Source organism: Pieris napi, chromosome 19 (genome assembly GCF_905475465.1).
Source record: "Pieris napi chromosome 19, ilPieNapi1.2, whole genome shotgun sequence".
In the NCBI taxonomy this organism is placed as follows: Eukaryota; Metazoa; Arthropoda; class Insecta; order Lepidoptera; family Pieridae; genus Pieris; species Pieris napi.
This window is the reverse complement of record NC_062252.1, coordinates 1,727,272-1,740,513: the sequence shown is the minus strand read 5'-3', so window position 1 is coordinate 1,740,513 and position 13,242 is coordinate 1,727,272. Positions and strand designations below refer to the sequence as shown.

The following is a 13,242-nucleotide window of genomic DNA, read 5'->3' as shown; positions in this document are numbered from 1 at the left end:
AGCGTAAATTGTGAAATAAAGAAAAAACACCTAAATCAATTTCCAAGAATTTTGTCTCAACTTAACGTCAACATTGACTTTATCACTACGATGTTTTCACAGATATCTATGAAACGTTTACAATAAAAAAAACAGTGGCGCTACAGGTCTGGGCCTTAGATTTCGGTAGCTTTTTCGTGAATAATTGTTTTTTTTCTAATAGGCAAGTAGCTTGCTAAGCTTTTTAAGGCATGTCTGACTATGTCGACTAACCTTTTTGCTAATTCCTTAAAAAAATATAAATAAATTATCGTATTCCATTTTTAAATCTTAATTCAAATATTGATACTTTGATCCTTGCAAAAATAAGTTCAGAATACTATTTTACGATTGTTTGCTTTTCGTCCAAAACACTTTTAGATTAACAGTCAAGTGTCTATTTAGCATGAAGCTGTGTGGAGTTATGCTTGAGTCTGCAACTTGCCTTTGAATGTGTGTAACTCATTTCCGTGTGCTAATAGATGTTCCGAGCAACAGGTAAACATAGTAGCATACAATATGTAACAATTCAAAATATACTGTCTGAATAGTAGTTTACTTAGGATACACTCCTATGTCACTACCTTCGATTCTTTTAAGCTTGTAGGTGATAAGAGGGTGGATAGATTTCCCCAGTGATGCTTTGTGAGTATTGGTCCCTTCATATATTTCCTTAATAATTTTTCTTCATAGGCCGGCAAACTTCTGCCTGATAGGGAAATTTTTTACCCTTAAATACCGTCAGTTTTCCTTCGAGAAAACAAAAGTAAATTGCTAATAAATACGAAAAAACATTTCATCAGTACTTGAACGCATGATCACATTTGCAAGATTAACTTTTAGGCTCCGACGCACTCGCAAGCCGGGCATTGAGAGTGTCCATGGGCGGTATCACTTAACATCAGATGAGCCTCCTGCCCGTTTGCCCCCTGTTCTATAAAAAAAAGACAAATTAGTTAAGATCTCTTACACTTTTATAGTATTACAATATTTGAAGTATATACTCCGTTGGTTTGTTACATATTGTATAAAACAAAACGGATTACAATATCTAGATACTAAACGATATTTAATAATAACGAATAGTTTAACTAGTTTATTCCCAAGAACTGTTAATGCAAAACTAATTAATGAAATTCAACGACAAATATAATTACTATATGTAGAATTTTCTTTGGTGTGTTTATTGAACGAAATATAAATAAGATATAACAAAACAGCCAAGTAGTTTTAAATTCCATATTCAAATATGAACAAGTGCGGATTGTTCGATATTTGAATTCGGAATGTTAAATGTTTTGACAATGTGTGCCGCCTGCTATCTCACTGTGTGTGTTTCTGTCCTACTCTTTCACGATGCCTCTTTCACACCCCAGGAATACCAGGTATCATTTATCATTCCTTTATCATTCGGCTTTTGTCTTGTGATGTTGCTGTCTGGATGTTGTAGATTTTGATCATTCATTCTTTTTCTTATCTTTTATCTATTACACATCACCAGTACAGACTACAGTACACATTAGTTTTAAATATTTGCTTTTAAATAAGACAATTTCTTGCTTTTGATAACTCATACGATACACTTATGTTACAATTTTAAGCACAAGATGTCTGTAAGTACAAGATCTTATTAACATATTACTAAATTATCACTATTATGCAACTAAAAATATAATACATAAGGATTTAGGTAAGAAAAACATAAATGACATAGTTTTACACAAAGTTTTATTAATTCGACACGTTTCTTATCCTTCCTTTTACCCTTCTTTCTCCGTCTGTCATGAAATATACACTCATCGACCATCAGGTGTACCAGGAGACGATGAATCCAAACGGCCATCACGAGCTCAGCAGCAAAGCCTGAACGCAGAGTGCATCCTCAGCAAGGAACAGCTGTATGACATGTTTCAACAGATACTGGGCGTCAAGAAGTTTGAACATCAGCTGTTGTTTAATGCTCTCCTGGTAAGTTTTTACGAGTTGGAACATTGTTTCTGTTTAACTTTCTTTTTCGTTTTTCAAGCCTTTTATTTCTGCTAGAAAAACAAATACAAAGCTTTTGCTACATATAATGATTAGATTTTTTAAATTATTATAAACAACAGTAATAAAAGTAATATTTTTTTTAAATTTATTTACCGTAATGCAACTTGCGTTATGAACTTACTGTACTTGCGTGCTCTTAATTGGACACTCCTGGTTGGTTTTTTATTATTTATTCCGGGCCTTGCAATTTGCAAGTAATTAAAGAAATGTTAATTACTATTTATAATTCAACTTTACTAGAATGTAGTAATTCTAAATCCTAATTTATAAATGAATTTATATGACTAATTTCCTTTCGTTTTCTTTAGTTGGATTCGGCGGATGAACAGGCTGCAGCTATAAGAAGAGAACTGGATGGACGAATGCAGAAAGTCAATGAAATGGAAAGGGTAATATACCTTTTTCTTCCCAGTCAAAGCATATAAGTATATGATTAACTGAGATGCTATATAAAGTAGAAGTATATATCCCAAAATTAAAAATAACCTCTTCAACACATGTAATTATAATTCATTTTTGATATTGTCTTTTACCAAATTTTGTGTGATTTGAAAACAATTCATAACAGTAATACTGAAAAGAAAAAATATTATTTTAACTATTACATTCATTGTTTAGAACCGCAAGTTGATGCCTAAATTCGTTTTGAAAGAAATGGAGTCGCTGTATATTGAAGAACTGAAATCGTCAATAAATTTATTGATGGCCAACCTTGAGTCCCTCCCTGTCTCCAAGGGGGGAGCGGACTCAAAGTACGGCCTTCATAAAATCAAGCGGTATAATCACAGGTCAGTTTATAATTTTTTTTTTAAATTTAAGTTAATAAATATTGTGTATATGTCGCAGCCAACTAGCTTCATTAGCCGTTCAATTAACAGCATGGCCTTAAAGGTGAATTCAGTGACTTTAATTTTAAAATGAATGCAAATTAATTTTTAGAGAAATATGTCTTATGATGGTTGTCTTTTTTATTTCTATCACATAGCCACGAATGGCCTAAGCATTAGCCAGCCAAGTTATTAAATGTTACAAACGCTACGGCTGAATATCTTTCAGGCCGGTAGTTAAACGGCGCTGTTAAGTTAAGAGGCTAAGCTGTAAATTGAACGGCTTATTGAGCTAGTTGGCTGCGATACACATAAATTTAATACAGTTTTATACAGAACAAATATTTCGTTATGTAAAACTGTTATTGACTTAAAAATTTTGTGAATTGTAATAGTATATACATTTATCTTAAGATGTTTATATAGCACACAAAATAATATATCATTGATGTCTTGATTAGAACATTTAATGTAACTGAAACCTGTATTTAAAAATACAAGTCAATATGATTTTAATTTTAAAATAATACTCACATATTTCTAATCTCTAACCTCTTAAACAAATTAAAAAAACAAAATTAGAGAAAAATGTCTCGTTTTGGAATAATTGATTTGAACAGAAGAACCTAATTACTTAATCATTTCAAAATCTCAATTATTTTGTTTCCAAAGACTTTTACAGACAATCGAACACTTTAACAATTGGTTTCGAATTCTCATTATTTTCCAAATTCTCCCCTATGTTGTTTATGTTACTTTTACTATGTTATGTTACTGTCTACTTGTTCATTTCTTGGTTTTCTGATCCTGGCACATAACCGGATAAAGGAAGTACAAGTAATAAGTCCATATATAATTTGCGCACGTGTCTTGAGTAGCCGGGATGACACCTAACCTTGTAAATTTCATCCAAATGTTGTCATGACCACAGTAGTTGACCCTTTAGTGTAGCTAGATGACTCTTGGAGAAACAAATAATAAAAAAGTGCGTACAAAGTACACATGTCAGAAGTGAAACTTCTTTGGCAAACTAATTTTTAAGTTTTGTTTTCCGAGACTTGGAGGGAAAAAGGAAGATATGTTAGGAATTTAATGAATTTAATTGTCATTAAAATATTAAGTGTCGAAAATTAATACAAATTATAAATTTAATTTTTTAAATTTATTTGTTCAATAAAACACGTGGCACTTTAATTTACATTTTGTCATTTGAGATTTCAATAAATTATTTTGCATAAAATATAAAATACTAATATTTCATAAATTCTCTTTACGAAATTTTAATTTGAAAAATAGAATTTATATAAGGTAATTCACCCTTCTCTCTCAATCGGTCTCAATCGCTCTCTTTCTACTTTTTCTTCGACAAAATCGCTACAATCTTCGTGATGTTTTTTAAAAATTTTACCCTCATGCGCCTAAAGAAGTTTCACTTCAAAATTATTAGATTCTATTTGGTCTAAGAAATAGTCGAAGCTTTTAGGTACAAGAGAAGAAATTAGAACCTAATTTAGGTCTGGCTTCAAGTAGACCTAAACATAATCCTTGATCATAAAAATACTTTCAAGTATTATTAATTTCCTGTCAATTTGAAAATTAATAACAAGTAATTTTAATAATAGAGTTTACTTATTATTATAGTATTCAAGTAGGTCATTTATCTAGATCAAAATATGTTGTATATAAAATAGACCTACTGAAGTATTTCCTAACCAAATCGACTTAGGGTCCTTCTAGAAAAGAGAGTACCAATCATTAGAAAGCATTGAGTCTATGGGTGGCCGGTTCACTTAACATCAGGTGAGCCACCTGCCCGTTTGCCGTTCTAAATAATAAATAAAAAACGGTAGTGGTCAAGCAAGTGTGTCCGCCACAATAAGCAACTACCACAGACGTTGTACATCCAACTTGTTAGTACATGATTCCTGTTATACAAAAGTTCTTACATAAAAAATTCAACCTTGTTTCTCCAACGGTTTTAATTCCAAATAATAAAGTGGTCGCAAAATTAACAATAAAACTATTTGACCAAATGACAACGGATGGATATAGCTTCCACTTGCCAGAACGCTTTTTAATAGATTAGGTCTCGAATAAAGCTTAAATGCTTGTACTACGAAAGCTTCTGATAAGCATTTGTAGAATACTAGCCCGACACATTTCTTCTTTCACAGCTTTTTCATTTCACTTTTTTTACTTATTTAAATACTCAATACACTAGGTATAAACAAAAGCTTGTTAGGCTTTGCATACACGTAATAGTTGTACAGTTTTCCTAATCACCCTTAAATAGTTATAATATAGCTTGTATGTTCCATAATCTATGTAATATTTCCCATTTTCCATGCTTAATCATTCTTGGTATCGGTGATGGTATGCTACCTTGTGAATGTATCCTGTAACCATTATCATGGGGCAATTAACATCTACATATTTGTCACTGGCATTATGATGGTATGAAATATCCAATTTTAAATATTTTAAACTCAAATGTAATACAATTGTCTTGTTATTCTGATATGGTAACGCGTAAAATGGTGTGGGTACAAATTATTTGGTGGTATAGGAACCCCGGGCCAGATCCGAGTCCAAGATTGAGTAAGCAGCTATGTTTCAGATCGCAAGGCTCTTTAGCGAACAAGTTGACTGGTGGCGAAGGTGACGGAGGGGATGTAGACACCCAACTCACTAAAATGGATGTGGTTCTTACTTTTCAAATAGAGGTAATTTCTGGTAGGTCTTTGAGCGGGATGAAAGTAGCCAATGGAAAGAGAAATTTCTAGTAACGTGTCAATGGTTTCAAATAGGACCATAACTGATTGTTATTTCGAGTAAGTAGGTATTAAGTTAAGGAATAAAGTCCTCAGTTTTGAAAGTTTTTCAATCCAGTATGAACTTAACTCAAACTCAAACTTAAAATAACTTTATTCATATAGTAATACGAGTACACTTTGAACGTCAACAGAAAATATGTTAAATTGATTCTATTACATTTACTACCAGTTTGCAAGTCAAGGGAGTAGAGCGGGCAATAAGAACTGGCAAGAAATTCTCCGCCACTCTTTTTATCGCCACGTTTTGAGTCATACAAATTGTCTGAACAAATTTATCTCAAGCATTAGAATCGTTTAAATAATCGTCAAATTTATAAAAAGTTTTATTGATTAATTTACGTTTAACGAGAGTTTTGAATTTATGCAGTGATATTTCTCTAATTTCGTACAGTATCCATATAAGAAGTGGTTTATCTTCTGGAGCCTGGTTGGTCGTATGCTTAGATTATTTTTATCGAGATTATATCTACTACTTAGAATCGTATGTATGTAATGTATCTCATAGTATTTTATAGTGCTTCGAATGTTTTAAAATAACATTTAATAATTGTTGTTAATGATGGGATCCTATAGGTAGTTGTTATGGAAGTGAAGGGGCTAAAGTCTTTGGCGCAGAATAGAATAGTATACTGTACCATGGAAGTGGAAGGTGGGGATAAACTACAGACTGATCAGGCGGAGGCTTCGAAGCCAATGTAAGTCGCATTCAACATACATACATACATACAACCTCCATAGCTATTCACAAATTGATCTCAAAACATCCTTAATTTAAGACTCTGATGTTCCTAATACTAACACAAACAGCGCACGCTTATAACAACTCTGTCTCAAAGACGGAGTGTGAAACACACATCCATTCATATACTCATACATTTACGCATACTTTATACCTATACGACTTTTATTTATTAAATTTTTTTTTTAAATACCACGGAATAATTGTAATCTTACCCACAACACACTGACTCCCCAGTGTGGGGACTAGTGTTGGATCAATTCACAACCATATTTATATCATAAATAAAGCTTTATTATTATTATTAGTAAACAGATGTGCTATATACATTACAAAATAGTGTATACTGTATTATCTTGTGAACATATAATATTATGTTTGTAACGATGTGATCGTCACGAATATCATCTGAAAGCCGTTCGTGAAGAAGATATTGTATTTCACCAAAAAACTGATAATTAACGGTCACGGTTAACTATCATAGAAGCTAATAATAATAAATATAGTTTAAAAAAACTATAAAACACGCTTTTAAAGCACATCAAACTAAAAAGTGAAAAATAATTCCTAATTTAGGCTGAAAATGGTAATGAACAAAAAATACTGGTATTATTGTGAAAAAGCGTGGGTTGCTCGATAGACGAAAAATATGGCACATAGTTTTTTTAAACTATATTAATTTGCACTTTTTAGTCCTAGCAGCAATACGTCTTGTCTCAATTTAATCGTATTGCTTTGTGGACTTAAAAAAAATTTCATTGTTTTTTCGAGATAAACCTATGAAATTATCATATTGTCGCTGATTCTTTATAAGTGTACAAAGTTTGAATTAAATCTGTCCGTTTAAAGTGGGTCAAAATCGAGTCCGAAGGAGTCTGTTACATACATACATACATACAGATGAAGCTAATATAAAGCGTGTAAAAATATATTATGTCCCTAGGTAATAACGTTCAATATACAGTGTAAAGTGATATTTTTTAAATACTATAAATGTAGCGTTTGATATCATCCCATATCAACAGGTGGGACACACAAGGTGACTTCAGTACAACTCAGCCACTTCCAGCTGTGAAAGTTAAGCTGTATACAGAGAACCCTGGTGTACTAGCACTTGAAGACAAGGAGCTTGGGAAAGTTTTACTCAGACCTACGCCGCTGTCTAGCAAAGTTAGTTTATTTCTTTATTTTTCGTTTAACAATAAGTATTAAAATATATTTTGCGAAAATATTTTGATTATTTGTAGTGCAGTGTTGGCCTAGTGGCTTCAGCGTGCGACTCTGATACCTGAGGTCGTAGGTTCGATCCCCGGCTGTGCACCAATGGACTTTCTTTCTATGTGCGCATTTAACATTTGCTCCAACGGTGAAGGAAAACATCGCGAGGAAACCGACATGTCGTAGACCCAAAAAGTCGACGGCGTGTGTTGGAGGATTGGAGGCTGATCACCTACTTGCCTATTAGATTTAAAAATGATCATGAAACAGATCCAGAAATCTGAGGCCAAGACCTAAAGAGGTTGTAGCGCTACTGATTTATTTATTTTGTTTATTTACAGGCACCGGAGTGGCATCGAATGACTGTACCCAAAAATTTACCAGATCAAGATCTGAGGATTAAAATCGCGTGCAGAATGGATAAACCATTGAATATGAAGCATTGCGGGTATAAATACTATTGTTTATATATTGTATATATTAGTAATTGGCCTTAATTTAAAAAATATAACGTGTAGTTCATTAGTACAAAACCTACATCGTAATTTCATATATTATTCAAAACTTTATACATTCACTAACAATTTTAAACAAAATTTCAACAGGTCCTATGCTGAAACGGACATTATTCTTATTGTGCAATGTGCAACAGTAGTTTAATAATAAAATTGTATATGTATCTATATACTCGTAATGGCTATGAAACTATTTAATCACCTTCCTAGAAGTTATAGATCACTGCCGTGTAATGCTTTCAAGGGGAAGGTGATTAAAATTTTATAACAAGGTGCCTTTATAGCGTGGGCGAGTATTTAGAGTTTAGACCATAAGTTTGACAACAATTATAAATATTATTATGACATTATGATAATTAATATGACATTTGCATGCCTAGCCTATATAAATGGTTGATGGTACCACTTTCTGTAAAACGATATATGTATACATATTTATTTAGAAATTGTTGTGTCAAGTACTGTTAACATGACAAATAGAAGAAACTAGCTGCCCACGACACAGGGAATCCTAGTGTGGGGGCTAGTGCACTTTTTAACTAAACAGCCACTTTATTATTACATCCAAATTATACATTGAAACGTGAGAACTAAAATAAATTTATTTTGCTTACTATCATCAATTTTTTTATGCTCTATATTTTTTAAACTACCCAAATGTATGATAATGTTTAAGGAACCTTTCGACTCACCTTAAACATTATTTAAATGGGCTTGCCTTATTTGAATAATTGACGCCTTAACTGGAACGTATTATCATTTTAGTTACCTCCACGTAATTGGCAAAGCTGTATGGCGGAAGTGGAAACGGCGATACATGGTGTTAGTGCAAGTCAGTCAATATACGTTTGCCCTCTGCTCCTATAAGGACAAGAAGTCTGAACCAGCTGAAATGATGCAGCTTGATGGATTCACTGTGGACTATATTGAGTTGGCAAGTGGTGAGTTATGTTCTCTTTATACCGAGAACTAAAGATTATCAAGAACTTTAAAAGCCAATAGAAAGTTAAATATCAAATAGAACTAAATATATTAACTCTTTATTAATTAATCCATACAACAATTGCTTAGTTACATACGTAATGAAAACATTAATAAAAATTCTCTACTAAAACAATAATTAACCTTAAAATATAATAACTAAAATATATTATTAAAAGGAGTCCCTTTAGGCAAGGTTCCGAAGATACTGGCAGCGTTCCCCCTTTGAATAGCTAGCCTAGATTCTAAAAAAAAGAAAAGATAAAAAAACTTATGTACACGCGTTAGAAGTTATACTTCTTTGGCGTAACAAGATATAAACTAAAAACTTATTCCAAGTTTTTAGAAAAAACGACACTAACAATAGAAATAACTAAAATGTTGACTATAGCTAACTTCAGGGTGTCGGTTTTTTGTGACGGTGTGCGCGCGCATCGTAAAAATTTACTCACATAATTTTTCCCTAAAGCGCCAAAAGAAGTATAACTTCAAAAACTAATAATATCGCAATACAGCGAGGAAATGCTGCCAGCCTTAAAGGTACACTGGCACAGGGACCAAACTTTTAAAATTTGTTTTAATTATCTGATTATTAATTTTAAATAATTTGTATAGTTACTTTTTAGGTTATGAAAATTGTAGATACAAATTAGACGTATGTACTCGTAGCATGATTAAATGATTCACTTAAATGAATTGTCTGATTGATAAAACTCATAATGTACGTATATACGTATATAACTTCTATGTAAAATTTCATTTTAAGACAAATTTGCACGCTATTCTGACAGAATATTTCGCATATTCTTTAGATACCATCATAACATTTTTGTACCATATTCTTGCAAATAAGTTAGTATAATAATTAAAAAAAACTGGGACTAGATGCCTAATATTTGTTTCTTTTTTCAGCTCAATTGATGGTGGGTCAAGGTGAGTTTCAAAAAAATTCACATAAAATACCGACTATGATGTATAATGTATATATTTGTTTATATAATATAATATATATATGTACAGCATTGAACAGTGTTGGCCTAGTGGCTTCAGCGTGCAACTCTCATCCCTGAGCTCGTAGGTTCGAACCCCGGCTGTGCACCAATGGACTTTCTTTCGATGTGCGCATTTTACAGTGAGGAAACGGCCTTGCCGTAAACCCATAAAGTCAACAGCGTGCGTCAGGCACAGAAAGCTGATCACCTACTTGCCTATTAGATTACTAAATGACCATGAAACAGATACAGAAATCTGAGGCCCAGACCTAAAAAGGTTGTAGCGCCATTGATTTATTTTTATTTTTTTAAATATAAATCAGATTCGTTGCTTCTTCATCTTAATTTTTACATAGATAATTTTATTATTTTTCCTGGACAACAGTTTAAAAAGCCGCCCGTTTCACGATGTTATTTGATTACATTTATTATATAAAATATGTTATTTTTTCAGAGCTGGAAGGTGCTAAATACTTCATGAACGCAGTCAGAGATGGAGAATCGGTGTTGATGGGTGTCAGCGATGAGAATGAGTGTCACCTCTGGGTGATGGCCCTGTACCGAGCGACTGGACAGAGCCACAAACCGACACCTCCCACAACATCTGACACGCATATCAAAATTATGGGAGGTATGTTAATACCGCTGATCCCGCGCAAGAACTACGGGTCAGTTAATGAGTGTTTAATGATGAGTTCAATACCGTCTTCACCATAAAGGCACACGGGGCCCGTTCCCCGGGCCCCCCATTCTCAGGGGGCCCCGAAGGACCGACAATTTCTCTCCCACATTTATTCTCAAAACATTTTTGTCGGGCACATTACACTTTTTTCACAAATCATCAATCAAAAAAGTTATCAGAAGGTATTTACATGGGATATACTACGCCATTATATCGATAACTGCGCCTATTCCTACTGTACCAATTACTATGGTTTTAATAGAAGACTCAACAGAAATCTCGAAAGAAACCGTTATCGTACTTTGTAAAATTTTTAAATTATAATAAGCTTTTCACTTTTCAAAAGGGCCCCAAATTCTTGTGTGCCCAATGGACCCAGCCTAGTTTAAGACGGCCCTGGGTGAGTTATATGATATGACAGGTTCCAATAGAACGTACCTCGCGTTGTGCCACAACACCAATAAAATATTCTTCTGCTGCGGCTGCGTTGGCTTTCGTTCTCAAAACCTTAAGCTCACAGTTTTCTCAAAGAAGATTAGGTCTTATGTTTTAATAGACAGTTCGCCAACAGAACACCAGCATTGGTGGCACATTGATGGAACAATTGACATTACCTTCTCTTGACGTTTTCGAATCCCAGCAATCCTGCTACAAAATTAACACTGAATATAAATATTTTAAAACTTTTATTAAAATATCGATGATAGATACTAATATAGATTTTCTACTGCAATCGTGGTCAACAAATAGAGTAAAGCAAAGATATGTACTAATTTCAGATGCGGACAAAGCGAGAAAACACGGCATGGAAGATTATATCCAAGCTGATCCATGTCAATTTGACCATCAGCAAATGTTCTCGATGTTGCAGTCGCTATCATTGAAATATCGGTTACAAGACCCTTACTGTTCTTTGGTTAGTGCTTATATATTACCAATTTTCATAGAAAACAAAACACAAACGAAAACGGACAAGAGGCTTCATTCGTTTGCGTGTTGTTACCACGAGAATGCAAATGCGTGCTCCTATTTCATGCCTCCTGCTAATGGAGGACAAATCTTTGTTTTTAATTTATTTTATTATTAGTAATTAATAATTACTTAAGATGCCATGTGGAACATGGTGTAATGGTTGCAGCTCTTACATACATTGTGTATAACAAAAAACTTGGCGATTAAAAAGAGTGGCGGAGAGTTTATTGCCAGTTCTTCTCTTCCGTTCTACGCCCTTGATTTGAGAACTGGCAGTAAATGTAAAACTAGAAGCTTTTAATATGTATTTCTATTTTGACTTTCATAAGTGTACATCATGTTATCTAAATGAATAAATGATTTTGATTTGATTTGATTCCCACTGCCAGAAGTCTCGCAAGTGCGTTGCCGAAATTAACCATAATTAACCGAGCCTGCCTCGCTAAATTTTACTACATATATTTTATAATATTTTTGCCTATACACTTACTAAATAGTCCAACGAATAGCGAAGACATGAAAAGACCTCTCTTGCTTTGTTAAGCAAGAGAGGTCTTTTCATGCGATTTTAGCGAGCGATTCTAAATGCTGTTATAATTGTTATTTAGCATTTAGAATCGCACAGAAGAAAACAACTTGCCTATTTGAAAAAAAATATCTATCACGAACCAGATAAATTTGAGGCCCAAACCTAAAAGGTTGCAGTGATACATTCTTTTTTTAAATTCAATATATTATAAATAAACAAACCTTGGTTGAAACACACCTTTATAGACAGTTATGGACAAAATTTTATATCAAAGTATTTTTTAGGGTTGGTTTTCTCCCGGCCAAGTCTTCGTTCTGGATGAGTATTGTGCACGCTACGGCGTCAGAGGCTGTTTCAGACATCTTAATTATTTATCAGACTTACTTGACGTCGCCGAAAGCGCCACACAGATGGTAGACCCTACTTTGATGCATTACTCTTTCGCATTTTGCGCGAGCCATGTCCACGGAAACAGGTAACTATTAAGTTAATAAATGCTATTTGCAAATCAATCTATCAGTGGCGTAACAATAGGGTGGCACGGCAAAATGCCACGGACCCCCGACCCAAGAGAGCCTCTGCCCAAGAGATATTATGTTCTATGGATGAATGTGAAGTCTTCAATACGCATTGGGTTAGGGGACTACAGACCATTCCCTCTCGCCTAAGAGAGGAGGTCTATGGCTATTAGTAGGACATATACAACGTGTAATTAAGTACGCTGAAAATCTCAAAGTTTATTAAAACTCAAAAGAATTTGCCACGGGTCACAGATGGTATAGTTACGCCACTGTCTTGGACTGAAAATAATATCAAATTTCTGGTCTTCAATAATAATTCAATTGTTACCAGCAGTAACATTGTTACTGTGTATATAATGGTTTGA

General features: G+C 33.5%; 1 protein-coding gene across 12 annotated transcripts in view; it reads left to right on the top strand.

Annotated features, from left to right (window-relative positions):
• Positions 1–13,242, top strand: part of LOC125059143 (calcium-dependent secretion activator) — a 55,919-nt gene that overhangs the window by 23,529 nt on the left and 19,148 nt on the right. For 6 of the 12 annotated variants that reach the window (XM_047663391.1, XM_047663398.1, XM_047663393.1 and 3 more), the window contains exons 9-21: positions 1,395–1,403; positions 1,829–1,986; positions 2,376–2,456; positions 2,686–2,855; positions 5,461–5,617; positions 6,302–6,423; positions 7,493–7,637; positions 8,027–8,133; positions 8,966–9,141; positions 10,094–10,114; positions 10,628–10,804; positions 11,635–11,771; positions 12,641–12,831. In XM_047663391.1, the coding sequence (XP_047519347.1) occupies positions 1,395–1,403; positions 1,829–1,986; positions 2,376–2,456; positions 2,686–2,855; positions 5,461–5,617; positions 6,302–6,423; positions 7,493–7,637; positions 8,027–8,133; positions 8,966–9,141; positions 10,094–10,114; positions 10,628–10,804; positions 11,635–11,771; positions 12,641–12,831 (1,651 nt within the window). Of the gene's footprint in view, positions 1–1,394; positions 1,404–1,828; positions 1,987–2,375; positions 2,457–2,685; positions 2,856–3,722; positions 3,732–5,460; positions 5,618–6,301; positions 6,424–7,492; positions 7,638–8,026; positions 8,134–8,965; positions 9,142–10,093; positions 10,115–10,627; positions 10,805–11,634; positions 11,772–12,640; positions 12,832–13,242 lie in introns of all 12 variants that reach the window. The other 6 variants (XM_047663400.1, XM_047663399.1, XM_047663392.1 and 3 more) reach the window with 4 other exon arrangements.